The 27,393-nt window shown below is 48.0% G+C and overlaps 1 protein-coding gene across 5 annotated transcripts in view; it reads left to right on the top strand.

The window, feature by feature from the left end:
• Positions 1-27,393, top strand: part of TNIK (TRAF2 and NCK interacting kinase) — a 167,102-nt gene that overhangs the window by 100,559 nt on the left and 39,150 nt on the right. For 4 of the 5 annotated variants that reach the window (XR_012776405.1, XM_075506875.1, XM_075506874.1 and 1 more), the window contains exons 5-14: positions 1,384-1,494; positions 3,595-3,685; positions 5,054-5,184; positions 9,644-9,698; positions 10,515-10,593; positions 14,838-15,013; positions 16,597-16,663; positions 17,510-17,714; positions 26,405-26,515; positions 27,006-27,092. Coding sequence is in view for 4 of the 5 variants with exons in the window: in XM_075506875.1 (XP_075362990.1) it covers positions 1,384-1,494; positions 3,595-3,685; positions 5,054-5,184; positions 9,644-9,698; positions 10,515-10,593; positions 14,838-15,013; positions 16,597-16,663; positions 17,510-17,714; positions 26,405-26,515; positions 27,006-27,092 (1,113 nt within the window). In the remaining variant the exon portion in view is untranslated. The remainder of the gene's footprint in view (positions 1-1,383; positions 1,495-3,594; positions 3,686-5,053; positions 5,185-9,643; positions 9,699-10,514; positions 10,594-14,837; positions 15,014-16,596; positions 16,664-17,509; positions 17,715-26,404; positions 26,516-27,005; positions 27,093-27,393) is intronic. The other variant, XM_075506873.1, reaches the window with a different exon arrangement.

Genomic DNA, 27,393 nt, shown 5'->3' with positions numbered 1-27,393 from the left:
GCGGCAGCATTCCTTGCCTTTGCCAGACAGACTTTGGCCAGTCACGCATCTCTTTCTTGAAGCCAGTTTCCTGACGTAACAGGGATGTAGAAAGAATTTTTCAGCTGTCAGTTTAGGAAGAGAAGAGAAACTTAAAACTAAAGACAGGAGCATGGTCAAAGCCAACTAAGGTATAGTCTGCTCAAGTATTTTATTTAACCTGAAGGTTTATAGCAGTACTCTGGATTTTGTAATCATTTATTTATGCTAGTCTTTTAAATCACTGCATTTGAGCCATTTGGTTAGAGGTAACCCTTCTGCTATTTCTTTCTCTTCTCCTCTTGGCCCATGCTTTTAATAAAGTGATGTCACTTGCTTGCAGAACACTAAATGCCATGTAAGCTTCATGTGATAAGAAACTTTAAACACGCACATTGAAGAATCTGGCAAGGCACAATTTGTAAGGGACTATCTTTTAGTAGCAAGCTGATCTAATTGAAAAACACGGTTTCACATCAGAGAGAAACACTTCTACAGGTCTTGGAGAAGGCTTGTTGCACATGCGGGCTGTGCTTGCTTTCTGTAGCATACTGACGGCTCCTGCACGCCCTGGGGATCCGTGATGTCCCTAGGAGGCAGACTCGCATCCCATGCTATTTTTATAAGGCTTATTTCACAGTGGCTCAATGACAAGATTAAATTCAGGCCCAGGTTAGATCCTTGTACTTTTATATTTGATATTACGAAACTTTGAAAGTGGTACAAGCGGTGGTGCCTAGTCTCCTTTGAACCAACCTGAGCAGCAGGACACCAGCTCTCTCCCAGGGAGCCCGCAGCCGCACAGCAAGCTTGCCCTTGAGAAAGGTTTCCTGCTCAAAAAAGTGGTCAAAAGCAAAGACGTCCTGATAAAAAAAAGTTGAAAAGTATACCTGGGTTTTAAGGTTGTAGGAAGCTTTCAAACGTCTGTCTTATTGTCTTCACGTTTTCAGAGTTGAAGAACTTATATGCAAGAGGTAGAGTTTTGCTTGTATGGCTGTTGATACTAAATATTGATACTAAATATTGATCATAAAGTATAAAGTAGGGTATGTAGCAGTGGGGTCTGAGATTTCAAGGTTTCCGATTTCCTCTGCTGATTTTCAGCACTGGTCTGATTCTTGTTCCCATCCTTCTGGAGAGCAACAAGCCTTTCAAGTCTTCCAGCCTTTTATTATTTCATTTTTATAACAAAACCCAAATGGATTAAAAGCTGATAGGTTCAAGATTATGTCCTGGTGGCTCTGCATAGCACTGCGGTGGCCCCACAGCTGTGTTGCCAGCGTCAGGGTCCTACCCTGGAGTTGGGCCGCCTGGAGGATGCTGTCGGTGTCGTTGCAGTAATTGCATTTTTGTTCCATCTGGCAGCTGGTGATGGAGTTCTGCGGCGCGGGCTCCGTCACTGACCTCATCAAGAACACAAAGGGGAACACCTTGAAGGAGGAGTGGATTGCCTACATCTGCAGAGAGATCTTACGGGTACGTGTCCAGAGGGAGTTACATGTTGGGGGTTGTTGGAGTATGGTGCTCGGGGGACACGGAAAGCCTTTGGCTCTGCAGGCTTCGTGGCTGCTGCACTGCCATGGGCTGGAGCCTCTTCGGTGCCGGTAGGCATGAATGATTCATGTGCTTGTATGATGCATAATAAATAAGCCCTATTTAATGCCCTTTAGCTCTGTTAGTTCCCTGACTTTTAACCCTCTTTTTCCTTCAACAAAAATATAATTTCCTTTAGTATTAATAGGGCAAAGGTTTATTTACATTAGAATTGCATTTTCAATTAACAGAAAGGTCAGGACTAATAAAGTCGGTGGAAAGAATCTTCATGATTAAAAAGCACCCCAGGTTTTATTAAATCCACATGTCTCTGGCTTTAATGAGGATGCTGCAGCTTTTATACCTACAAGATAAATGTTTGACTGGAATGTCTTAAAATGGGCTGCACCAGTTTCACGTAGTGGGAGATGGCAGCTTCAGCAAAGGCTTGCTTCCATTTTGCACAACTGAGGTCAGACGATGTGATCATAATGGTTGCTTCGGCATTAAAATCTATCACTCTGTGAACCAAGATTTTGTTCAGGAGAAAACAGAAAAACTGAGCACGTGAAGGAAAACTGTAAAAGCGGCATTCAAAGAAAACAAGGCAAAATGACTACTCCAAAAGTGTCTGACGCTGCTGCTGAGGCTGCTGCTGGTGTCCGGGGGTGACACAGCACTTCTCTGTTGACCCTGAATGCCACGTCTGCATCAACGTGATGTGCAGAAGACACTGGCGCTGTAGCTAATCAGTTGTTGTACGGACACTGCTTTCAGTGCCAGGAAACCACAGTTACATGGGCTTATTTTAAATGGCTGAGCTCTGTGAGCCTACTTCTTAAAATAGACCCTGGCAGTGAGTCAGACCCAGCCATTGACTCATGTCCCAGGGTCACCATCGCGTGTCATCGCTCGTGTTTTGGCCACGCATTGGAACGGTTGGTTGGTGACCTCCATAGGGTTTCAGGTGATGAAAGGCTCCCACCTTTCGTGCTGCAGAAGGTGGCTCATTCTTGGTTCAGGTGTTGAGGACTGGTTATGATTCTAACACAAGGCTCGATCCTGCGCTGCTAAAGGATTTTTTGAAATTCAATGAAATTTTTGCTTTGCCTCCAGTGCACAAAGATTCCTCTAAATGGGTATAACATGGCTAAAAAAGGGCTCCCGTACAGATATCATCTATTCCACAGTGTTGTCCCAAGGTAACAAGCGTAAAATGACTAATAACTACCAGTAGTGGTAGCAGAAATTGTTTTCTTCCTCAAGTATGAATGTTTAATGCGAAATGTAAACCTAATGCAAAATTAGTTTTTGAAGGAATCCATATTTTTACTAAGGCGGCAATGTAGGTGGATGTTACTTTGAAACTGAAATAATAAGTGAATGAAATAAAAATGTAGGTTGCAAAAAGAAATTAATGAGCTAATAAAAAAGCACAACAGAAAAGCTAGTTTACCTTTAGCCTTTGAGACGGGCTTTTAATTTGAGCTATATCTCCATTAGGGACATGTGCAAGTTAGAATATTTGTATTTGCATGGTAGCTTTTTTAATACAAGCTTATCAGTGTATTGAAGGCCCGTTTATTGGACCGATATAACAAGAGAATTGTTTTCTTCTGTTTCTGGATGATGGAAATACAGAATTGTCTATTGTTTCTGCCACAGAAATGGCTCCCTAAGGCAAGGGAGCACATGGGGGGAAAATAAGTCGAGAGATATGGAGGAATTTGGGTCAATATGGGTTCCTGCAGAAACGGAAAGGTTGGTTTTAATCCCTATAGAATTGATGGTTCCCCTCTCCTGCTATGGAGAGCACCCACTGCAGCACGTAGAGCCCGTCGGTGGGCGTCTCGCTTGGTGGGCATGTCCTCTCAGCGTGTGACATAGGACAGTATTTTGAACACATGATAAACAAAAGCGTTCTCAAGTGCTTAACTCCAACTGTGAATCTTTCATTTCTGGAGCCTAATTGGTTGAGGAGGAATGTCAGAAAATAACATGCTTTGAACTTGGATTCCTCTAACCTTTCTCTGAATTCTCTAGGGCTTGAGTCATCTACACCAGCACAAAGTAATTCATCGAGACATCAAGGGACAGAATGTATTGCTGACGGAAAATGCAGAAGTTAAACTAGGTAAGAGTGGGTTAGAGCTCTTGGAAACTGCAAGTGGGCTGGCTGGAGAGAAGCAGCAAAACTGACTTGTACATGACTTGGAGAAAGGGGATGGATACTAAGAGCTACTCTGTGCTTTTTCTCGTGCCAGCCTCGATAACATGACCTTGGGTGTTGACCAAGCACCATGCGATAAACTGCCAGTGGTTGATGGCCAAGTTCTGCATGCAAAGATGTACTTGCAGTTGTATTTCTGTTCAGACAGGTAGTTTGGGCAGGTCTGCCATCAGATAAAGGTTAAGCAATCAAGACCGTTTTTTCATGCCCTGGATTGAAAACCAGCCTCTGTGCATCGCCAGCCATTATCAAAGGCTGTTCCCTCACACCTTCATAGTAGTGTCCTACAGGATCGTAGTGCAGTCAGTTTGGTGTCACATAATCCAGATTTTTTTCTAAGCCAACCTGTTGGAGAGAGCTTAATTTGCAAGAACTACTCTGAATTTCATATGTGATATTAGTCACCCTGGAGAAAACCAGGCATTCACGTGAAGATCATCTGGAAGACAGCAGATCAGCAGAGGTGATGTGCTAATAGCCTCAGTTGTCCAACACCAATGTTATTAAGGCTGTCTTTGTGCATTTTAAATTATGTTAGTGATGAAAGATCCCTTACACTGGTAAAGTGAGGTGCAAGCCTCATTTTCCCATGCCTCTCCTCTCTCTTTACAAGCAGAATAAAACCCCAGCTTAACAGATGGCACCACCAGCTCGTTTGGCTTTATGCTGGTGAAGATTCCCCTCCAAGGGGAAATTCTCCAGGGCAAATCTCCAACCACTGTGTTGTGCAAAGTGAACTTAGTGGACCATAGAGTATTCTCTCATTGATTTGATTTCATCAGTTTTTGCTTCATTCTGCCGCGCTCTGCTTGACATTTCCCTATGGCCCTTTGTCCTTGGCCCTTAGTTCCTTAAGTCTTTTGCATTTCTGCCATTTCCAGCAAGAATTTAGGTAGAAAAATGAGGCTTCTACCAATATTTGGCAGGCTTTAATTCAAATGAGAAAGCATAGAACAAAGGCTGCTGCTTATTCATGTTGCTAACCCTGTTTCTCATTAGTATGAGGGGCTGTGATTTCTTTTCATTGCCTCCTGGCAAGGAGGAAAAGGCACAGGGTTTCTTACAAAATGTGGACATCAGATGATCAGGTTCGTCCTTGATTGACCTCTGTTGATCCCAGCAGAGATCGAACAGGAATATCTCTGGCTCTGTCTTTCTCTCCTGACTGTGCAGAGAGGCTGGTCTGAATGAATTTAATGTTTTACAGTCAACAGAAGAGTTGCTCAGGTTTTCTCTGACCTTACGATGCCCTGTTGTGTCTCTGATCCACAGTGGATTTTGGTGTCAGCGCTCAGCTGGACAGAACGGTGGGCAGGAGAAACACCTTCATTGGAACGCCTTACTGGATGGCCCCCGAGGTCATTGCCTGCGATGAAAATCCCGATGCCACTTACGACTTCAAGGTACCTAAAGGAGCATCTTCCTACTCTTTTATATGCCGTTACAGATGTAATATTTGCAAAGTCTAGCACATTCACAAATAACGTGGGCAAGGAGTTAAAGCAGCACTTACCAGTGTTTGCAAGGAGAGTTGTGATCATAAAAATCTGAAGAAGGTGCTTGGTATGAGCTCAGATTTTATGCCCCAGTACCATGAACTTGAGCACTCAGGAATTTAGTAAATTCTTGCAGCTTTGCAGGGTATGTTGACAGGCGGAATAGTCTTCTCCTGCTTTCTGGCTGTTGGATTTTGAGATGCCAATTCAGGTCCAACGTGAATCTTTGTTGTGCTGTTCACATATCCAAATTTACTGTGAAGAAGTCGTTCCCCATGCTGGGAAAGGTGTCAGACAGAGGCTTCCTACCTGCTAGCCTGCTTTTCAGTGCTGCATGTTTAAATACTATAGTCAAACATGCTGTATTTGCTCTATTTACTCTGGAGAGAAGTCAGGTCAGGTTTAGAAAGGGCAAAATCACATCTTCTGGCCTGCAGGCTGGTATTCGCAGGGAGATCTGAAGGCTGCCACACAATCTGACGTTTGGGGGGCTGACCTACTTTTCACATGTCTCTCTTGCCTGTTTGAAGTTTATTTTTGGATTGGTGGCAGCACAACATTGCTGCTGAGTTATAATGTGGCACAGACCCCGTGCCACGCAGCGGGTCAGCAGGAGGGTTATGAGTCTCACCTGCCCATTCAAACTACAGTGAGGTCCGATGTTTAAAGCAAGGAGAGCTTAATATTTTTTATCCTGTTTCTGCCTTACTGCAAGTTTCTGGACACACATCTGTAGAAATGTCCCTTGGTTTTTGTCCCTTGGCTTTTTGAACCATCCAGAACTTGAATTTCTAGCTCCAAACCCCCTAGGCACTGAGTGTGTCCAGAGAGCAGAGCAAGACAGGGACACATGGGCTTTTGGGGGAGAAGCTGAGACAGATACAAAGCCTGCTGTACCTCCGTTCATGTGCTTGCTGAGAGGTCCCCTTACACAGTAATGTTTAAAAAGGCCTTTGAGACCCGCTGGTGTGGAGCTAGGTAGCTGCTTTCTAACAGCAGGACACTACAATATAATAGTGCAACAGCCCACTATTGTGGTACGATTTGGGGTGCAATTACCAATCACTCAGAGAAATTTTTGAGAGAAGAAGGGTTTTAAGTAACCAAGCAATGCTTTGGTATTGCAGCTATTTAAGTGCATCAGTCAACTTTTGAACTGATGGTTTTCCAGAGAGGAGCTCTCCAGTCTCAGTTCAGACTCCGGGTTACATAAATCGTTAATGATAAGGACATGTAGAAATAGTTTAATCTCCAATTACTTAATTCTCTTTGATTAACCAATTACAACAGGCATTTCCTCAACTCTGCTGATGGCAGTGCTTCGTAGCAGGGCTGCAGCCCGCGCTAGCTGCTCTCGACGCTTCTCCACTGACAGCCGCCTGGCTCTGACGGTGCAACGCTCTAATTAATGGCAGCTTTTTATTATTGTTTTCTTAAAAAAAGGACAGATATCTTCATAGGCTACTTTTTACCCACAGAAATCCCTGAGGTTTTGTCTCTTTCCAGAATAACTAGGGCACTTAATATGCCGTTGACTGACGCAGAAGAACCAGGACCAGAATCCCTCTATTGTCTCCGAGGATCAAACGCTCGTAGTGAGCTGGGCGTTTGTGTCTCTGAAGTTGGCATTGACCATTTTCCCTTGGCTGGGGGTATGAAACAGAAGGCTGATTGCTGCCGACACACTCACTGCAGGGTGTTTTCAGAGCTGGTGGTGATGTGGGAGCCACTGGACATTAGTCTGTACCCCGGATCACATCCCTGCACCTGATGCTCTTGCTTTGAAGTGGGGGGGGAATGTAAATTACTTTTTTTTTTTTTTTTTTTTTAAAGGGATGCAAATCAGATGCTCTCAGGTTTAGCTGACTGGCTTAAAATAGTGAATACAAAAGATGAGATTTATAGGGTGAAAAAAGGAATCCTCACAGGCTTAATCTGTTGGACAAAAAGCCTCTGATCTCACTGTTTTCTTAGCCAGAAAGAGATGCCTGTGTAATCTGTGGAAGGAGGCAGTAAATACCTCCTCTGAAAAATAAACTACTTTAAAAAAGAACAAATAGAAACCCCACATTGTTGAGGTTATTTGTTGGTTTTCCCCCCAGCCAGTCTTCCTTTTTTCTTTAGAGATAGCTTGTCAATAAGCTTAGAATCAAAAGGGGGGGTGGGGGAAGGAAGCTTGCTTCCCTTCCCAAGTCAAGACAATGCAAATATATTAGCACAGCGTCTTTTTGCTGAGTGGACTAAAAAGCTTTTCAGACTCAAAAATAAAAACCCCACTCAAACCCCCCCCTGAATTCCAGATCATTATAAAATGTGTGCTTCCCGCTGAGTTTTCTGCTTTCTCTGGGAGACTTAGAGAGGTGATAATCCCTTTCTATATTACTCCAGCTTTAAGATCACTTGGCATCTTGCATATAATACTGGGCACCTCTATATGGAAAGACACACTAGGAATTTGGAAGGAGTTCAGCGGCAACGCAAAGGGAAGGGGTCATGTGTGCTGAATCATGTGGAAAGACTGCGATAATTAAGTATGCGGCAGAAATCCCAGCTGACCAGAAACAAAGAATGGATGAGGCTGTCCTGCGAAAGGGCTGGAAATAAGATTTGAGAGAGAATTTTTAAGCAGGTACAAAGATGTGTAGCAAGGATGGCATTTGTTAGGGGAGAACTTGAGTTAAAAATGAGGAAAATTGCCTTGAAATTGAAAATCCAAGTTGTCTTTCCTGGGTGGAGTATGTAAGAAGGTGCTTGCGGTCCCGAGAGGCTCTCTCTAGCTCTGGCTGCACTTTTAGGGCTCTGAGCTGGGAAAAACAACCTTTCTGGGATTTACTCGCTAAATTGCAGGTTTAGAGGCTTGAGGCAGTTTGGAAAGGGCAGCTCTTGAAATGGAGAGGAGAAAACTGAAGTGGGACTGCAGGGACATGGCAGAGAGCAGGGTGAAGGGAGAGCAAGACGTGAGAGCTGGAGGTGCAGGGGGACGGGTGGAAGGCAGAGTCCATCCCTTCCACCCTGAGATGTACCTGTTTACAACATTTACTGGTTTTGATGTGCTAACTGGAGTTTAGCTTGTCTTCAGCAAACATCAGCTGCAGCTACATAGCATCGGGCTTGTTCTGGTCCCCTATGCACCTGCAGCTTCTGCCATTGCCATCGCTGCCCTCCGTCACAGATGGGTCTCTCCACCCCCTGGAGATGTGTCAGAGGCTGCGCTTGAGATGAAGGCACCAAAATTAGTCTGGGTCCTTTTCCCGATGCAGCGGGTACTAGGTTGTGAATCATTAGCAGCCCTATACACCATGTCCAGAGTAATGAATTAGCTGCCTTCTGCCAAAAAAACAAGTTGCGGCAGTGCTGTTCAGGAAGGTGCTCGTTTTCTCTCGCCGGGCACGTACTGTCTCTGCCTCCGCTGCTGTCCGGGAGAGCCAAGCTGTCCTTTGGGGCTCGTTACCAGATCTAGAGGTGCAGCCGCAGCTCATCAGTGGTGGTGGGGTGGGGTGGGGAGGAGGTGCTGGAGGGGAGCTCACCACTGCTCTCTGGCAGGGAGCTGGGGATACAGATGTCCCTGTTTGCAAGCAAGAAAATGGAAGGAAGAGTGATACAAGGATGAAATCAAAGAGTTTTCCAAATACGTGCGTGCTCTGTGCTCTGATCGTTCAGGAGACTCAACCGACTATGTGGGCTGAGCAGGGCTTGGGAACAGGGTAAATTAAAGTACCCATTTCTCCTTCCACTGGTGAAACGCTGCTTTTCAGGCTTCCATTTAATGAGCAGCCCATGATACCAGAGCCTCCTGAGGTATCTCAAGATACTTCATGTTTTAATCTATTCCAGGCAGCCTGTTTTCTGTGGAGCTGTATCAAATCCCTGGATGTATCACCGAGCTTTAAGCAGGGACCTGGCGGCCAGATTTGCTGCTTACCTCAGCTGTGAAGCCGGGAAGTAGTTTGTCACCAGCTAATCTGGGAGCTGGGGGTTTGTTCATTAGTGCACAGGGCTCGTTAAGATGCCCCCACCAGAGGACCTTCAGGTCATCAGCATCTCCCCAGCATCTTCCCCATGGCTACTGGGAGCGGTTCCCCAGTGAGGTGGCCGTCTCCCACACTGAAAACACCTTGAAGGTTTTGAAATAAATCTTGGGATAAACAGTGGGGTTGGGAGCCTCTTCTTAAAGCCCCAACACGTGGCAGGAGGATGAGACAAGCTCCCAAGGTGTGGGTCCCGGGGCTTGCAGAGGACACGGAGATCTGGCTCACAGGGCTGAGCCCCCTGGGCTGGGGAGAGCCACGCTTCCCCCCTCGCCCGGTGCCTGCCGCTGTGACAGTGCTCCCCTGCATCACGTATGTCCCTCTGCTTTCTTTTACAGAGTGACTTGTGGTCTTTGGGGATAACGGCCATCGAGATGGCAGAAGGTGCTCCCCGTAAGTAGATGCGTTGTTCTGCTTTAATTAACCCTGGGTTGTAACATGATGGGGTTTGCCGAGCACCAGCCAGCGCTCGGTTCTGTGCAAGAAACACCGTGCAAAGGTTTTCCCAAGCAACCTGGGCTCGCTGAGATAGAGATGACAGGGTCCATGGGGACAAAGCTGCCAGGGCAGCATGGCCCAGGGGACAGGATGGGCAGTGAGCAAAGGCACACAACCCTTTGTGACTCCCGTCACGGCACTTAAGCACTCTGGGACTCACTTTCCTCAAATAAAATAAATATGAAGAAGAGGTGGAGGACTGGAAGCAGGTAAAACACTGCTCCTCAGTGCTGGCGTTTTGCCGACCTCCGTGGTGACACACAGCGGCACGCTGGGTTCAGCTGGTGCCTCTGCAGGGGTCATGCTGCCGTGGTTTTTCAGCGTTATCCTGGGACTGTCCTTGCGTGCTGGTAAATGCGAGTAAATAAAGCAGAGCGTGGTGGCACGTGGTGCAACTCTTCTGTACTCTGGGGCCGTTGCTGTCAGCACCTGGCAGGGTGCTGGGGACACGCAGCTGTAGGAGCGCAGATGTCCCCAGCCGCCCCCTGCCACGCATGCCGCTTGGCTGGGGACATCAGTTCTCACCTGAGCTCCAGGCTGCTGCCGGGCCAGGGTCTGCAGGGGTTGTCACTGCAAATCCTCCTGCCCTGCAGATCTTGTAGCTTCCGAGGAAACTTAGGTCTCCCCAGTTGGGCATGTAGACTCTATAGGAAGCCCGGGGGGTCTGCAAGACTCTGTGCTGTATTTAATGCCTCTTCTTGCACGTTGCAGCTCTCTGTGACATGCATCCCATGAGAGCCCTCTTCCTCATCCCCCGCAACCCGGCCCCAAGGTTGAAATCAAAGAAGTGGTGAGTCTCTTTCTCAGTCTTCAATGGCTGTAAAATTGTTTCTGGAGCACCTTGTTTCTGCAGCCCGGGCACGCTGGGGTTTTGATGTTTACATTTATATAGCTTTGGGGGTTGGTGATGGTCTTCAGCATCACTCTGGTGAGTGCAGGTTTGGGTCTTGATCTCCTCTGGAGAGGCAATTTGGTCTGAAAGAGTTGTGCACTATGGGACAGAGAGCTTCCTAGGTAGGCAGAGAGGGGAATGCTTTCTAATGCTGCCGTTTCACAGCACGGAGTCGGCTTTTCCAAGGCGGTTCGTGCAGCCTGAAGCCAGATGACACTTTGCTTGGCTCCCATTTCTTTCCAGTCAGGTTCCGTTTTCAAGTGGAAACATGTATCCAGGCCAAAAAAAAGGATAGTTTATCTTGAAGGCCCAGGAATGCAGAGATTTGTACTTAGTTTGGGCTTTATTTTAAAATTTTGCAGGAAAAAATACATCACTTGAAAAAAAAGCAGGGCATGCCAGTAAAAACCTGTAGAAAAAATATTCCTGAAGCCCAGCAGATGTTGTTTTGTTACTGTATGTTCTGTACCGATAGAGCTGGAGTCCTTAAAAACACTCATCTTTGGTTTGGGCTGTTTGCCTGCCCCAGGTTCAGCAGTGGTTTGGTCAGGAAAGATCTGCCAGATGTTGGAGAGACATCACTGCCCCTTGGTCTTAGATTGGCTGAGCTCATGGAGGGAAGTTTTGGCTTATTATCTTTTTGAAGATGGCGGGAGGGGGGAAGAGTAATTGGTAGGTATTGAAAACACGTTGTGCCAAAGCAGCAGGTATTTTGTTGCTGGGAGAGGAGAGGAGCAAGACGGGGCCTGGAGTCCTCTGCATCAGATGCATGGTGTTGGGGTTTTAGGACCAGCCCCCTAAAAACTCACCCAGGCTTTGGCAGGAGGCATCTTAATTTTGTCAGCCTGATCACCAGCTGCTCCACTACCAAACCAGGAGGGAGAGGGACCTTTCCCGGCTGGCTCTGCAGAGGGTGTCAAAGATGCTTGCTCTCCTTGCACAGCCTTTGGAGGATACCATTAATCAGCTGAGAAAATAGTTTATATGCTTGTTTTCTGCCAGATCACCAGTCTCCTACTTCATTATGCTCTCACTGCTACAGCACAAAATGGATTGTAAGACTTTTGAGTTTATTTTTCATACAAAAGTGCTGTTTATTCAGCAAAGACTTCCTCAGCCTCCCGGCAGAGGGGAGCTGATGGAAACAGGTTTTGAGCAGAACATTTCCCCATCACCTTAAGGTAAAAGCTGAGCTGGGGTGGAAGTTGTATTTTAGTCCCTGCTCTGAGATACCGGGATGTGCTTTGTGCAAGCTGGGGCATTGCTTGGCACCTCCGTCCCCTCGCGCGGCCGGTGGCTGTCTCGGGTTTGCACATCTTGTGGTGGTGAACCATGGTGGTGTCTGCCCAGCGTCGGCTGGTCTGTCCAGGGCTGTGCTCTGCCCACGCCAGGGACGGCATCCCGGCTGCTTTGAGAAAGGGGTCCCTTTGGAACTTGTAGTTTAATGAAACTCCAGCTTTGAATCCTTCCAGGGGAGTGCGGTGCTCACCTTGCCTCTGCTACCTCTCCATGAGCAAGCAGGGATCTCTGGTCTCCAGCAGAGCTGGGACACGTGTACCCCGGGCAGCTCAAACCTACATCCATCTTCCAAGCTTTCATTGTAATGAGAAACTCCAGAGGACTCAGATGAAGCTCCAAGCCAGTACGACTCCACCGATTCCTTAAGAGCAATTTTTTTTCAGCATTTTCACTGGGACACCGGGCAAACTTGCTGTCCTCGACTCATTTCTCAGCTGGAGGTTTTGGGCCTGGCCGGAATGGGTCTCTGCAAGCCTGACCCCAGAAGACTGGAGATGTTTAACCAGGCTTTCACATGGGTCTCTGGCAGTCAGTGGTTTTCAACAAGCACAGATCACAAGAGAAAAACAAAATGAAGAAAGGTTCAGCTTGAACCTTGAGTTCATCCTTGCTTCTGTGTGCAGCAACACGTGAAAGTACACCAAGTGGGCAGACCATCTTTTTTCTTATGTGAAAGAAATAGCGAAATGACTCCAGCACCTTTGAGGGTAAGTCACGGAAAGCCGAGAGGGAAAGCAGGCATGGGAGCTGGCCTGAACTGAAAATCCCAGAGAGGAAAATACTTTTGTTGCTTACTAAATCCTTGAACTTGCTTTTAAAACTGTGTTGTGTTCCTATGACATTAAAGAGTCTTTGGTATCATTTTCTTTCCCGATTAAAACCAGCCAGCAACAAAGCTTTATTTTCTTCTTCCTATGTTTCACAGATAAAATGAACTTGAACTTTAGTGATGTCGTTCCCATAAACACTCCTTAGCCCTGCCTTGTAAGAGATGACAAAACCTCTTTGTTAATGAGGTGATATTTGCACTGTGATACCACTTCTCATCCAAGTGGCTGCAAAGACTTTGCAAACATTGATTTAAGCTCTACAAGCCCCAGGAGCTGGAGGAGCGCGTGGTTCGTGAAGATGGGCTGACCTGCGCCCGGGGAGGGGATGAGACGTGTGACGGTGTCCTCCTGGATCAGAGCCAGGGAGAAAGCCCTCGTCTTCTGCTCCATCCCTGGTGAGGGCTGAACTGTGCCACTGGACAGGCTTGCTTTTTTGGAGAGGAAGATTTCAGGAAAACCAGAGGTTCGTGAGCTGGTCCCTCTCCATAGCTGCTCAGCCAGCTCAGGGATGCAAAGGTATTTTAGGGCATCGCAGGGCACTAGGAGCCCCATCCCCAAGAGATGGGCAAGCCTGTCACTTACTGGAGGATAACCTTTTAGCTACTTCAGCTCGACCATATTTGTGGATGCTCTGGACCACGCACCCAGGACCTGAGTCTCTCCAGCTTCTCACCAACAGGGGAGAATCATATTTTAGAGGCAGATTTTTTTTTTGGAGCGTCGCGTGGATTGTCCCTTCTGGAATACACTGAGAGGGGTTTCTTGAGGCCAGGTGGGGAAGGAAGATTTGCTTGTTAATAAAGCTGGAGGGAGGATTTAATTGGATCTAGTAGTGTATTTTATTTTTGCATCTCAATTTGTATGGATTAGCGCTTAAAAGATAAATCACTTTTAGTCTGACAGCTTAAAAGTAAAATCCCTGAAAGCTTATTGTTTTACTTCTAATGCAATTCTGTAGTATCTGTTGGCTTCTGACATTAATTTACACTCATTTTCCTGTTTGCTAAAGCAACATAGAGTATAGTGGCCTGTCAACATCTTTCTTTCTTGTAAATCCCTGTTCTCTTGGGTTTATAATGCGGTGAAATTAGTTCCAGGAAAACTTTTGATATGCAACACTTGAGAATAAGAGAAATTTGTTTATTAAACATTTGGTTGAAATATTTTAGCCGAGATTGAATTTAACTGTTTGCGGGAAGGCAGGCTGTGAGGAGGGGCTGGGCTCTGCCCCCCGCAGCCGCGTTCCCATCTCTGCCCAAGCCGTGCTGCCCGAAGAGCACATCCCATTTGCCTAGGTCTGTGGTTGGGGTGACTGGGACCCGGTGGCCCCTGGACCCGGTGGGTCAGTAATGCTGCTGGGGCTCACCCGAGAGAGCAGGGAAGGGCTGCAGGCAGCGAGCATCGCCCAGAGGTTGTCTGATCTTTAACAAGCCATGTAATGTTGGGTGGTTAAATCTAAAAAAAACCCATCAACCTAGCTTGTCCCACTCACCTTCAGAAAGGTACATCTCTTGAAACACCGTGTGGGGCCACAAAATATGGAAACAATCCATTCAGAAATTGCATTTATATCTGTATGTGTTGTCTCTCTTTTCTACCTGCGCTTTCCCAGGGCAAAGGGAAGGGAGGAGGAACGCTTCCTTGCATTTTCTTGGTTGCCATTGATGACATCTGGCTTTGGTGATTCCCTTGGTCATACTGATGGTTCCCAGCTTTTTCCAGACTCAGCAGAATGGTGGTTTCCCCTGGTTGCACCAGGAAGGCATGGATAGGAGCATGCATGGGAAGAGTAGGAGAGGATAAAGTGAGAGGGGGCACATGTGATGGTGCTGCTTTGAGACCGTGCTAAGTATCAACAGAGAAGTCATGTGAATTCGCTTGGAAGGCTGCATCTGAGCAAGAACTGTGTAGCAGCCAAACGATCTCAAATACCCACAGGTTTCTCACTTTCCAATACAAGAATCGATATAGTTACCTGTTTTTTCAATACCTTCCTTTTGTGTCCTGGGCCAGGTCTAAAAAGTTTCAGTCCTTCATTGAGAGCTGCCTAGTGAAGAACCACAGCCAGAGACCAACCACAGAGCAGCTGATGAAGCACCCCTTCATCCGAGACCAGCCCAACGAAAGGCAGGTCCGCATCCAGCTCAAGGACCACATCGACAGGACTAAAAAGAAGCGAGGCGAGAAAGGTTAGTGGAGAAGCAGTGCTCTGGGCAATCCTTGACCTCTGCCATGTGCTTGGAGATCCCTAGAGTAGACCAGGGCGCATCCGCGTGGGCAAAACATACAGGTAGAAGAAGGAAGGAAGAGAGGACTGGGTTGCTCATGGTCTCAGTACCAGTTTCCCTTATTCAGATGGCTGAGTTTGTTCACACGCTGGTTGAGTTAAATAGGTGTGGTCCTTCTGGGTGACCACGCTTCTTATGGTTTTGAGGTCAGATTATTTTGTTTTATTTGATTCCTCTCAGTCATTGAAACGAAAATAAATAGCCATAGCAAAACAGTCGGTGTTCATACAGTGCCTACATGTGATTGTCATCAGAGCTAAGCAGTGTTTTCAAATGTTGTTTGGTTTTTTTTTTTTCTGGTGAAAAATGGTGTCTTTTTTGTTCGAGTGGTAATTTCCACATGGAACATTTAAGCTTTAATTCATTAAAATGTGTGTATAAAATTTACGTCTGCATATATATGTACTGGCGTGTGGGAGGGAGAAGCTGCTAAGCTGAATTTTTCCCAGCTCACATATTTCATGCCACATCTGTTGATCTACGTGACGTTCATGCTGCACCAGCGATGAGCAGAGTTGTGCAAACGAACATCTAGATAAGACCCTTGCCCAAAGCAATTCCGTTGACTAGGAATAACCTATTAAACTGAATGTTTTCAGTGAACTCTCCAGGCCCTATCAAGGTCCTCTGAAAGGAATATCAGACAGCAGAACAAACTTGTTAAAGTATTCAGCTGCTTGTGAACTGAATTTTAATTTGAAAGCTCATTTGTATAATCCAGCAAATTAATATGTCGCTATTTCTCTTCTTATTGGTAGCGGTATTAATTTTTCATGTGTACCTTCCAGCCCCTTGTAATAGATTTCACTACCATCAAAACAATAAAAGGGGATTCCAGTGAAGTATTAAATGTGTTTAGTCCAGCAAATGAAGGTTGGACCCTAGAGATGGAGAGTAATTGGATAAATGCAAGCCTTTCTTTTACTGTCATTCCCTTCATCTGATAAAGATGATATCCCAATAGAAATCACAGTATGTAGCACAATATTGCAGTTGGGCTTTTATGTAGATGTCTTCATTGCCTGGAAAATAAATGGATTTGCATAGGAAGAGCATATGCTTAGAGAGAGGAGTTGGTGCCTTCAGAGCCATAGTTAAATCCCACCTTCCGGTGCCTGTGGCTTCAATAGCTTGTGGTGCACCTCCCTTTGAAGAACCCTCCTGAAGAAGGGAGTCACTCACTGTCATATGGGGATAAATTCTTATTTTATGGACACCCTGCAGCTTTACGTCGAGTATCTTTGGTAGTTGGGGCTGTTGCCCGCTGTGCTGGTGCTGCCCGCAGCACCGAGGGAGACCACCCGTGCTTCCCTGGCCTTGCAGCCCCCCGTAAAAACAGAAAATGGAGAGAAATAATGCTGCTTATTCTTTGTCATGCGAGAAAGAGAGAGTTGTCTGTTCTGCCTTCAGAGCTCTGGGGTTTTCAACCACTGGAAAAACAAATGAGTCCAGCAAAGGGCACTGATGAGCAATTCTGTTCCTAGATGAGACAGAGTACGAGTACAGTGGAAGTGAGGAGGAGGAGGAGGAAAATGACTCCGGAGAGCCCAGGTAAGAATCAGCATTTCATTTCCACCCTTACATCTCTCTAACTCTGTATAAAATTGGCTTGGATTACAGGCTCGTACAAACTAGAGATGGAAAAAGGACAGTTTGAGCACTCAGTCCCGTTCCCTGGCAGAACAGAGTATATTCCCTCTGCTGGATGGTACGTGGGTATAAACTGATGGTACAGGTCACCTTGGCCAAAAGCTGGGGAAGAAGACGCGGGTACCCCATTGCCTGGAGGATCTGCAGCGTGGTGTGGTGCTGTCACAGGAATGTGGGTATTTAGACGTGGAAAAAATGTGAGGTGAAATTAAAGAAGACTCTTTAAAATGCAGTTCCTTACATCCAAGTGTAACTCCCTATTTCCATGTAACTTTTCACCATGAAACCTCCCTGGTGCTGCTGTAAGCACGGTAGGGCTGGAACTTTCTTTGGTGACATTTTTCAGAGCTGTTGTAATTAGTATCAGGTTATTCCATTATTTCACTGAGATAATGTAGTATTTTGATAGCTGGCAGTGATTCATGCTAAATGTGCTTTGTGAACAGCTAAATATAGTTGTGTGCCACTGCAGCACAAGACGCTTTGGTTAGAAACTTAATGTAAAGGAAACCTTTGGCAAATAAATAGCTGGTGAGCTGTGAACAGAGCGCTGTGTCTGCTACCCTGCCCTGACATTTGTGGTCCCCCCGTGCCTCCATCCACTGCTCCCCAAGCCCTGTCAGGTGTTGGGATGCTGTCGGGATGAAGGGGAAAGGTGCCACAGCAGAAAATCATGCAGAACTTCCCCTGGCTAGAGATTTAAGGATGCGGGGAGGGGATCTTCTCTGATGCTTCTCTCCTATGCAGCTCCATCCTAAACCTGCCCGGGGAGTCGACGCTGAGACGGGATTTCTTGAGGCTGCAGCTGGCGAACAAGGAGCGGTCGGAGGCACTGCGCCGGCAGCAGCTGGAACAGCAGCAGCGGGAGAACGAGGAGCACAAGCGGCAGTTGCTGGCCGAGCGGCAGAAGCGGATTGAGGAGCAGAAGGAGCAGAGGCGAAGGCTGGAGGAGGTAACTGGCCAGAGCCGAGCAATGGGCTGGCAAAGACTGTTTTGGGGCAGAACAGCGGGATTTCTGGTATAAGGTCCCAAGTGACTGTTCTCAGCCTGGTTTGAGAAGATCGTGTCCTAACCTCTCTAGTCAGTAACCCCAAATGTTTTGGTACACTGGACAAACCCCCCGCTCATGCTTTTTCCATACCAGCCTCCAGCCACTCTCCTCACCATAGTAAGTGTTGCCAACTCTTGTGAAGGTAATAGAGCTGGTTTGCTATAAATAAACCCTTGAAATACCAAACTTAAAAGGATCCCTGGAACTACTGGGCAGAGTTAGCCCATTAGTGGGGTGATAGCTGTATTCAGTCGAGGTGGGCAAAATGCTTACTGATGCAGGCATCTGTCAAGTTCATTATCGTTATTAGCTGCTGTGGACTGGTACAGTTGAGAAGAAGCTGAATAGCTCCGTTTGCCCTTTCCCCAGATCCATGTGCCACTTGTGTCCCCTTTAATCCCCAATTTCAACTTTAGTCCTTCCAGTCCCTGCCAATTACAATTTCTCTGGCAGGGGAGGGGCAGATGCCTGCCTGACTTGTGCAATGATCCATATGTGCCCCGAAGCATAAGATTTCATTACCCTTGTCTTAACATACCAGCTACAAATGCGATCGGTCATAAAATTATCCACCCCATTTAAAATCCAGCTGCAGGATTTGACCGGATGACTTTGGGTGTCCGTGAGTTGCACAGCCCAGCTGCATTGTCTGTATGAAGCGCTTGCTTTTGGTTTAGCTCTCAGTTCCTGGATTGCAGACGTCCACCAAAGATTAAGGCGGGGGATTCTCTTGTTTTGGGGGTTTTGAAGTGGTTTTGCACAAAGAAACCCATTGCCTCACACTGAACTCATCCCAAGTGTCTCATTGAAGGGTTCATATGTTAAGGGTAATTAAATTAGCTTTCTGAAGAGGTCACCGATATGTCTGAAAAAAGGACTTGCAGTAAATGGGCTATTAGAGCAGCCACCCCCTTAATTTGCACGAGCCAGGGTGTCTCTTCCATTTAACCGGACTCTCGGTGTGCTGGGTAATGTCCCCAGGCCAGGGGCGCAGACAGGAAGGAATTTCAGGCAGCTGATGGTGATGCTGATGGTACGGCCTCTCTTCGAGGTGGTCCTCTGAGCCCCTCCAGGGCAAAAACCAACACAGGCAGATCCCAGGCAAAGCATTTTTTCAGTCTGGTAAATATGTAGGTCTGTCGCGTTGTCAGAGCGCAGAGCATCGTGCGTTCAATACGTTGTAGGTCAGGCTTTGCTTGCATCCGGTATTCTTCCCAAAGCTGGCAAGCTGCTTTGAGAGAGGACGGGGTTTGCACGTAGATGCACCCCGAAATCCCCTGCCCCAGTAGATCTGAGGACTGTCATGAGGAAGCCTGGCTCTGCCTTTGTCCCAGTCTGCTTGCTGCAAGCAGTACAGGAGCAGAACAGCAGCAGAATAAAAGCAGACACCAGATTAGCTGCAATCCTGTAATGAATACAATGCTTGCTGCTGTATTAATACGTTCTCTTCACATAGAAGAAAATTGTTCTCTCTCTTTGCCGCTTCCCAGGCAGGTTTTGAATGGAGGACTAATCCCCTTGCTGAGCTGGCAATCTCTGCCCTGAGCTACGGAGGTGCTGCCTTGCAGGGCCCAGCTGTGCGCAGCCTCTGCCGGTCCCCCCCATCCTTTCCCCCATGTCATTAAAAGCTAATGCCACCATAGCCAGGATTTTAAATCAATGATGCTGTTTCTGGTGGCTCTAACAGCCCCCCTGGGCTCTTCACCCATTGGCTTCTTGCCAGCTGCCTTACAATTTTTGGACCTAAATTGAAAGGGAGAGATCTGCTGGGGCAAAGCCGGCGAAGAGGCGTTTTCATGCTCCTGCCGTGTCGGAGAAGTGGGGAAAGACAGTGGGACTGTACCTGAGGAGCATCCTCTGCCCGCCCCGGCGTGGGGCCACTGGCGTGATCAGCCCCGTGGGCTCAGCCAGGATTAGGGCAGAGCGGGTAGCTGCGCACTGGCGGCTGCGATGGCCCCGGCATCTTCTCGGGTCTGTCTAGCCAGGTTTAGCCTCGCCTGCATCTCCAGCCACGGAGTAAAATGAGCTCTCCTCTCTATTAGACACCGTTTGCATGGCGAGCAAGAAACACAGCCGAGTTGCTATGGTGAGGATTAAAGCAGGAGTCCTCGAAGAGGTACAAACCTTCTGTTGCAAACACGGTGGGTTGTGGCAGCGGTTAGGAGAGACGCTCCCCAGCGCAGCCGACTGCGGCTTTGCCAGCTGCGAGGTGTCATGTATCTGCTGTGGGCTGCTGTAGGAAAACCAGAAAAATAGTAGAGGCAGAGATTAGCAAACAGAAAGTTTTGTTGCTCCTGCAGGGAGTGGGATAGAGGAGCTGCACAAGCAGCTTTGAGCATCCTCCCCTTGAGCTTCCTGCTCGTGGAGGAGCCCCAGCGTCTGCCCTGGGGAGGGATGCTGCCTCTGCCCGGGGACACGGGAAGGGCTTTGTACCCCCAGGCTGTCCCACTATTTCTAGCACAGCCAACCAGTGGTGGATATAGTCTGGTGTCTTTATGTTCTTCCCATGTATTTTGGGGCAGGAAGCATCTGATGGCCAGACAGAGTACCAAACGGCGGCTGTCACAGCTGTGCCGAGTTCGGTATCGCTGCCCGGAGGCAGCCAGCACACTCCATCTATGTCGCTGCAGTTCTGCTCCAGAGAGCAACGCTGCTCCAGCTCTCCTACCCACCACGATGGCACCCAAACCCTTCAGCAGCAGCCAGGCTGTCGCCTTTTGGCCTCTCTGCATTTTCTTACGCTAGCTTTGCACTAACTTCAGTTGTTGACTTTTGGCTCTGGATTTATTTTTGTTAATGGGAACATGGTTTCTGCCGTGCTTCTTTATGGTCTGACTAAGATGGGGTGTGCCTCCAACAGGCAGCACAGTACCAGCAGATCTCTGGGAGGAGAGACCAGTGGAAGACTCAGATTACTGTATTTTCAAAATGAAGCTGACCTTTAAAACCCAATAGAGCATCCGGGACAAATAAACACTTGGAGCTGGTGGCTTTTGGGGCTCCTAAGTCAGCCTGTTTAGTACTGCCAGGCACATTACTGTGTTTATAGAAGAGCTCTGACTCGTCATAAGCCGCCGTGAAGGTGGCCAGGCTGAGCGAGCGCATCGGCTGGGCCCCAGCGCAGCACCAAAAAGATTGACTTCGGAGGATGCCAAGCTCAAAAATGCCAGGAGTTAATTTGTACTGGAGATGCACAGTGACAGAGCTGGAGAAAGGCGGTTAGTGGGATAACTGGTCCATTCCTCTGTCAGAGCAGACCTTCAGTAGATTTTCTTGGTTTTCCAATCTTGTTTTTGAATACCGCCAGGGATAGAGCTCCCACCATCTCTGTTCCCTCACCCAGCAGAGCTTATAATGAAGGAATCCCATATTTTTCTGTCATCTTGATCTTCCTAAACCAGGATTTCTGAACCTCTCACAAAGTACCTCTCATTTTAGGGCCTTTCTGGGGAAGTCCGCCGTCTCCTAAGGTTGCTCCAGCAATAACGCCAAATGCATTTATAAAACAGTCAAGTAAGGAAGTCTGCTGGTGGTCTCTTGATGCACCTCATGCTGCTGCCAAGACCTGCTGCCATCCTTAGCGTGCCTCCTTGCATCTGTCGGACACTTGAGTCTCCTTTTTCAACAGCTGACCAATTTCCTTCGTTAAGGCTGAATCTTCTTCCAGGCAGCCGGAGAGATTTAGATTTGCAGCTGTCTTTAATTGCGGTGGAAGTAAAAATCCCCAGGCTAGCTTTGAAACCGGGACCTTCATGGGAGTAGAGTTGCAGCTTTGTTTTCCCTCGTGCAGAAAGTTGGTCTCGTGAATTCAAAATGTGCACCAGAACTAACTGCAAAACCCCCCAAATTAGAGAATTAAAGATCAGTAGATTGAATAGCACTAAGGAAAATATTTGTGTAATGCAGAAGGGTGAATAGGCTTGAATATATTTTAATTTTTCCCTGTATATACATATATTAGAGATATATAGTTCCCTAATAAACTCTTCATTTGTTGGTGGCACAGAATGAGCCTTGCTGCACCAGTTTAAGCACCAAAACTCCAGCTGAGCTGTAGGAAAAACACATCTCCCGCTCAGGAGCATTAGGGATCCTGCGAGACAAATCTCTGTGCAGACCCCTTGGCAGCAGTGCGCAGATGTAGTCAGGGAGGGGTTTACATAACCTCGTTTTTCTGCCATGTTGTGGATTTTTTTCCTTTCTAGGTATAAAACGAAGGTCAGATCTTTACAGGGAACTTACAAGGCAAATTGAAGCATCTTGCTGTTTGCATGTGAGGTTTCATTTGGTGCAGTTACAGAGCTGGATGTTCAGGGGATAAAAAAATTGCTGCAGCTCCTTTATATGTTAACCAGCAGAAGACCATCTACTGGAAGCTCTTACAAAGCGATGCAAAAACATTCTAGCAATTAATTATAGATAAACTTAGGTTAGCTAAAATGGTGGTTGTTATTTTCTTCTGCATACGCGGGTGTTGTATAGCTTGTAGGAACATTTTCATTAAGATGACAGCCTCCTCACAGTAATATGGTACCACAGGGGCACTGCAGTGGTCCCAGCAGCAGTCCTGTACCCATTTCCGAGGAGAGCTGCATTACAGCAGCTCCTGTAGTACAGGTATGTGCTAAGCCTTACGTCTCTCTAGTTTTTCTTTGATTAGAAAGCATGTAGAACTCGGTTTCTGAAGCATGAGCCTTTTCCTGCATGGAGCATCCCTTCATGATGATCTGAACTAAAAGCTCCTGCGATGGTTCAGAGCGTATGAGATCCCCATTTGCCATGGTGGGAAGTTCTGACCCAGTTTCTCTACCGGTGGGAAACACCTCTCCGTGCTCCAGTGCCTGGTGTGTCAGGAAAGATGATGTTCCAGCCACAGTCACTCTTTCCCTGGTGGCTCAGATAAATGAGCCTGTCACAACAATGCAACTACCTAGAATATTTATTTTCATTTGTCACTTGGAATTCCCCTTCCACTTCTTTGCTGGGTCATACTCGTGTTTGGGAGCAGCAGCCAAGGTTTCCAGGAGCCTCTTCTTGCAAGTGTTGGTGCTTCTCCGAGCTCGCTGGGGTCGTGGGGCAGCTCCAGCTCACTGATCGCTCGTAGTCCTGAATGCATCTGATCTAGCAAAGTGAGCTTGCTCCTTTGAAGTCCTTGTTTCGTGCCAGGCCTCCAAGGGCCTTCCCACCAGAGGTTTTGCCTTCATGTGTCTTCCCTCATCAATATTTAAAACCTGTCATTTCTAGTGCAACGCAAGTCAGATCCCATTCTGGCTTACAAGCAGCTGCATATAGCTTTACCTGCAGAGTTATATAAATGCAGTCCTAATTAATTGGCGCTCTTGCCTTGCATGAATAATAGATCTGGATACTGTAAATACACACAGTAGTTTCAGGCTTGGAGAAACGTGGGAAGTGTGCATTCGCAGGGGGAGAGGGAGGGCAGAAAACAGGGAGAAAAGGAGGCAAATAAAGAGAGATCTTTGAATCTCTCCCTTCTCTCTTTTTTTTTTTTTTTTTTTTTTTTCCCCTTTCTACATGTGCTTTCCACATGCAGTTTTCAGCTGCGTCTTGCTGATCTTAATCCCTACTTTAAACAGGATCCGTGGCATCCCAGTGCTGCTCTGCACCGGCATGAGCAGAGGTAGAGGGGAGATGGGGGCATTGCTGGTGGCTTTGCCCACTGCAGTACCAGGTCCTCTCCAGATGTTTGCCAGCTGCCGAAGCAGGGCCGTACGGGGAAGGCAGCTGAGCATGCCGGGAGGCTGTGCCGCTGCCAATTCAGCCCAGCTCTGCTGAGACGGCAGCGCAGTGTTTAGCTGAAGGTGTTCGTAATGCGACCATGACAAATGACTTGCTTATAATGTGACCTGACAAAAACGCTGTTGAGCTGGAGGGAAGCTCTGTACTCCTGGCCTCGATTAATGTATATATTTCATCCCGCTCACAGCCTCAGCCCGAAGAGCCTGGCTGCGGCAGGGTGCAGAGGTCCTTTAAATAACCAGAAGAGCATCAAGCCTGGCTTCAAGAGAAAACTGTGCCTGGGGGGCTCAGCTCCCAGCTCCTGGGGTTAAATAGACTTTTCGGTGTGGAAATGGGCCGCTGGCCGGGCGGTCCCCTGGAAGGATGGTGGTACGCTGCTCCCTCCCTGGGAAAAACACTTTTGCCTCCTTCCTTGGAGGGGTTTGGCTTTGTTTGCCTGCCAGATTGGCAATAAAGACCAATCAGGTGATTTTTAGTTAAGAAATAGCTGTGGCATTCACGGCCTTGCCTCCTGCCAGCCAAACCCAGCCTACACAAGCATTATGTGCTTTATTCAGCAGCGTGCTATTTTAACAGAAAAAAACAACATTAAAATCCACCCCAAACCCAGAGTGATGTGCACTATGATTGGAAGCTCAGAGTAACGTGTATTCAACCCATGAGTCAAAAGATCCATGCTCCTGAGTGCACAGGAGCAGCGACCATCACCAACGGCACTCATCTAAGGAGGTCAGGGAGTGCTGGCGAAGCCACGAAATCCCGTGTATTACCGTACTGCTGCAGAGTTACCACGTCCTGGTGGCGTATCCTCTGCAATTTCTAGTATAGAGTTCAAAAAACTGCAAACAGCCCTACGTTCGCGTTGTGCTCAGCGAGGACAGGCGTACGCGCGGAGTAACACATGCATCCCCGGCTTACGTGGGCAGTGCGAGCGGCTGCGCCTGGCGTGGGACACGCCAGAGTCTGGAGCTGGCAGGTTATTTCAGGTTGGATGCAATTTTCCTTCCCTGAGGCGAGTGGAACAGCATTGATAAATATGGCTATAGGTGGCACTAAAGCTGTGCTGCAGCTCGAACCTTAAGCTAGAGGAAATCAGCAGAATTCCTGTGCGGGGTGGCGGTGGATGTTACCTGTGGATGAGGAGATAGCAGCAAGACAGGCAGGAGCTCCTCCCTATATTGAAATGTGGGGGTGTCTTTAAATGTTTGTTAAAGTATCGATATATCTATAAAGATAGATAGGTATCTATCTATAAAGATTTCTATAGATATCTATCTCTAGGGAGATATATAGAGATATATAATAGAATATAGAGTAGAATATAGAATAGATATATAACAGAATTATAATATCTATAATAGATATCTAATAGAGTGTATCTGTTAGATATCTATTATAAATATATATATTAGAGATGGATCTATTGTATTAGATATAGATGTCTATTATAGAGATAGATCTATAGAATATAATATCTATATAATATGTAGATAGGTAATAGGTAGATACCTATATAGATATCTGTAGAAGATACCTATATAGATATCTATCTCTAGATAAATAGAGATATCAAATCCATCTGTATATACAGCGCAGGTTTACTGCAGAGCAGCAGTTTAAAGTGGATGCATCTTTGTCTCTGGATAGCTCAGCCAGCTCCTTGGGCAGAGCCGCCCTAGTCAGCTGCCAGTTCCAGACCTCCTTGTGATTTAGCTAACGGACGGCATTGCCAGCCTCTCCACGGAGGGGGAAAAAAAAAAAAAAAAAAAAAAAAGGAAAAAAAGGGATAGAAAAGGACCAGCTTTATGCTTCAGCGGGTTGCCTCCCTGTTAGCGCTGCACGCATGTTGCTGCACCCAGCGCATGATGGAGTTATGGCAGGCTGCAGAGCCCCAGTAGCCAATCTTGGCATTTGAGTGCCCTCTGCTGATGCGCCGGCTGCGGGGCTACGGTGCGGAGCAGCCTGCGGCCCCTCTGCTTCATGGCAGAGTATTGCAGCAGCTTGCTGCGAGCCCCTGCTCCCCAGGATGGGAGAGCAGGGTGGTTCGGGTAGCTGGAGGATTTATGCCGGGTTAAAAGCTATGGGTGTCACCTGGGTGCCCAGCGCACCCCGGATGGCTCACAGCAGGCTGTAGGTGGTCATCACCCCAAAACGCCCTGGGTTGCTGTTGGCAAAGATGCTACAGAGCCAAGCAAGCAGGGATGCGACCCAGGAGGCAGAGGGCAGGGGTGGCCTGAGGTTGGCAAGGGAAGTCCCTCCACCCTGCTCATTTTGCATTTCAAAAAGGAAAAAACCTTGGATTTGGGGTCTTCTGTATTAGCTTCTGGTCTCAGTAAACGTAAGAGGGACACGTTCCCCTCTCGGCAGGCAGTAGCTCCCCCAGCACCCTCCCTCATCCTCATGGGTGGGTTTGGGGCTGAGACATGAGTTCCCCATAAGTGATGGGCTCACGCAGCTCCCAGGGTGAGCCCCCGCTGTGTCCGGGACCCGATTTAACCCACCAGTCGGGCACACGGGTAAGTGGTGACCAGGCACTGCCCACGGGGCTCCACCTGCAAGTGGGAGAAGAAATGCCTGCATGGTCCGGTGCTGGCCGGGAGGATGCTGTGGGTTCTCCGTAGCCGGTGCCGGGCACCGGAGCACGTGAGGTGGGATCGGCGAGCCCCTCTACCTCCCCAAACAGACTTGTCTGCTGGCAGGGCATCTCCTCGGGTGGGCGGGAGCGTTGCAGGTCACTGGGCAAGGTGGCTCCCCAAAAACTGTAAGAAAAAGGACTTTGAGCTCCCGGGGAAGGGAGTGGGGGTGCTGACCTGTGCCTCCTGCCCCCACAGCAGCAGAGGCGGGAGAAGGAGCTGCGGAAGCAGCAGGAGCGGGAGCAGCGGCGGCACTACGAGGAGCAGATGCGGCGGGAGGAGGAGCGGCGGCGTGCGGAGCACGAGCAGGTAACCCGGCGGGAGCAGCGCAGTCGCCTTCAGCGCGGATTCCTCTTCCTCTAATCAGAGATTTTTCTCATAAACACTCATATTTTTTGCCACTTGAGAGCAAATTGCTTAATTGTTAACGCTGCGTGTGTCGCTTTCCACCGCCGTCATTTATTTCCATGTGGATCCACTTGCTGGCCCGCAGGTGTGGAGGCACTTGATGCAGGTTTCTCCCACCCGCTGGTTCCTGGGGTGGGGTTCTGTGATGTTCCCAGTTAATGTTTGCCATTTCCCAGTGGTTTTCACCCTTTAGCCTCGGAGGTCCCTTGTAGAGTGATGGGTGCCCCAGGCTCTTTGGGCAGGGATGGAGGGTGCCCGGGCTGATTGATCAGTGTCAGCTCTCGGGCGGGATGGATGCGGGTGCCCACCTCATTCTCCTTCCTCTTGGGAAATACTGTCTCTTTTACCTTCTCTCTCTTTTTCCTTTGATCCTTGCTGCCCATGCCTCCAGGAGTACATCAGGCGACAGTTAGAGGAGGAGCAGAGACAGTTAGAGATCCTGCAGCAGCAGTTGTTGCAGGAGCAAGCACTACTTCTGGTAAATGGGAGGCCCCGGCCACGCTTGCCGCTTTCTGCCCGTGTCGCGTCCGCATGTGCCCACGTGTGCCCATGTCCCCCGAGTGCCTCCTGCCGTGCCGAGACGTGGGGGACGCCGTGGCCGCGAGCATGGCTCGATTCCCCCGCCGCCGCTTCTGGTTGGGTCCCCTCGCCGTGCACGCCTCTCTCGTTGCATCCCTTCCGCGGCGTCGGCATGCTCGTGCCTTCGTGAGAGGAGCGGCGCGCTCTGTCGCCGTGTAATTCTGAAGGCTGTTGGCAGCATGTTGGAGCGTGGTCGAGCT

The sequence above is a fragment of the Mycteria americana genome, chromosome 7 (assembly GCF_035582795.1).
Source record: "Mycteria americana isolate JAX WOST 10 ecotype Jacksonville Zoo and Gardens chromosome 7, USCA_MyAme_1.0, whole genome shotgun sequence".
NCBI lineage: Eukaryota > Metazoa > Chordata > Aves > Ciconiiformes > Ciconiidae > Mycteria > Mycteria americana.
The sequence above is the reverse complement of the archived record's forward strand: the minus strand, read 5'-3'. Positions and strand labels throughout refer to the sequence as shown.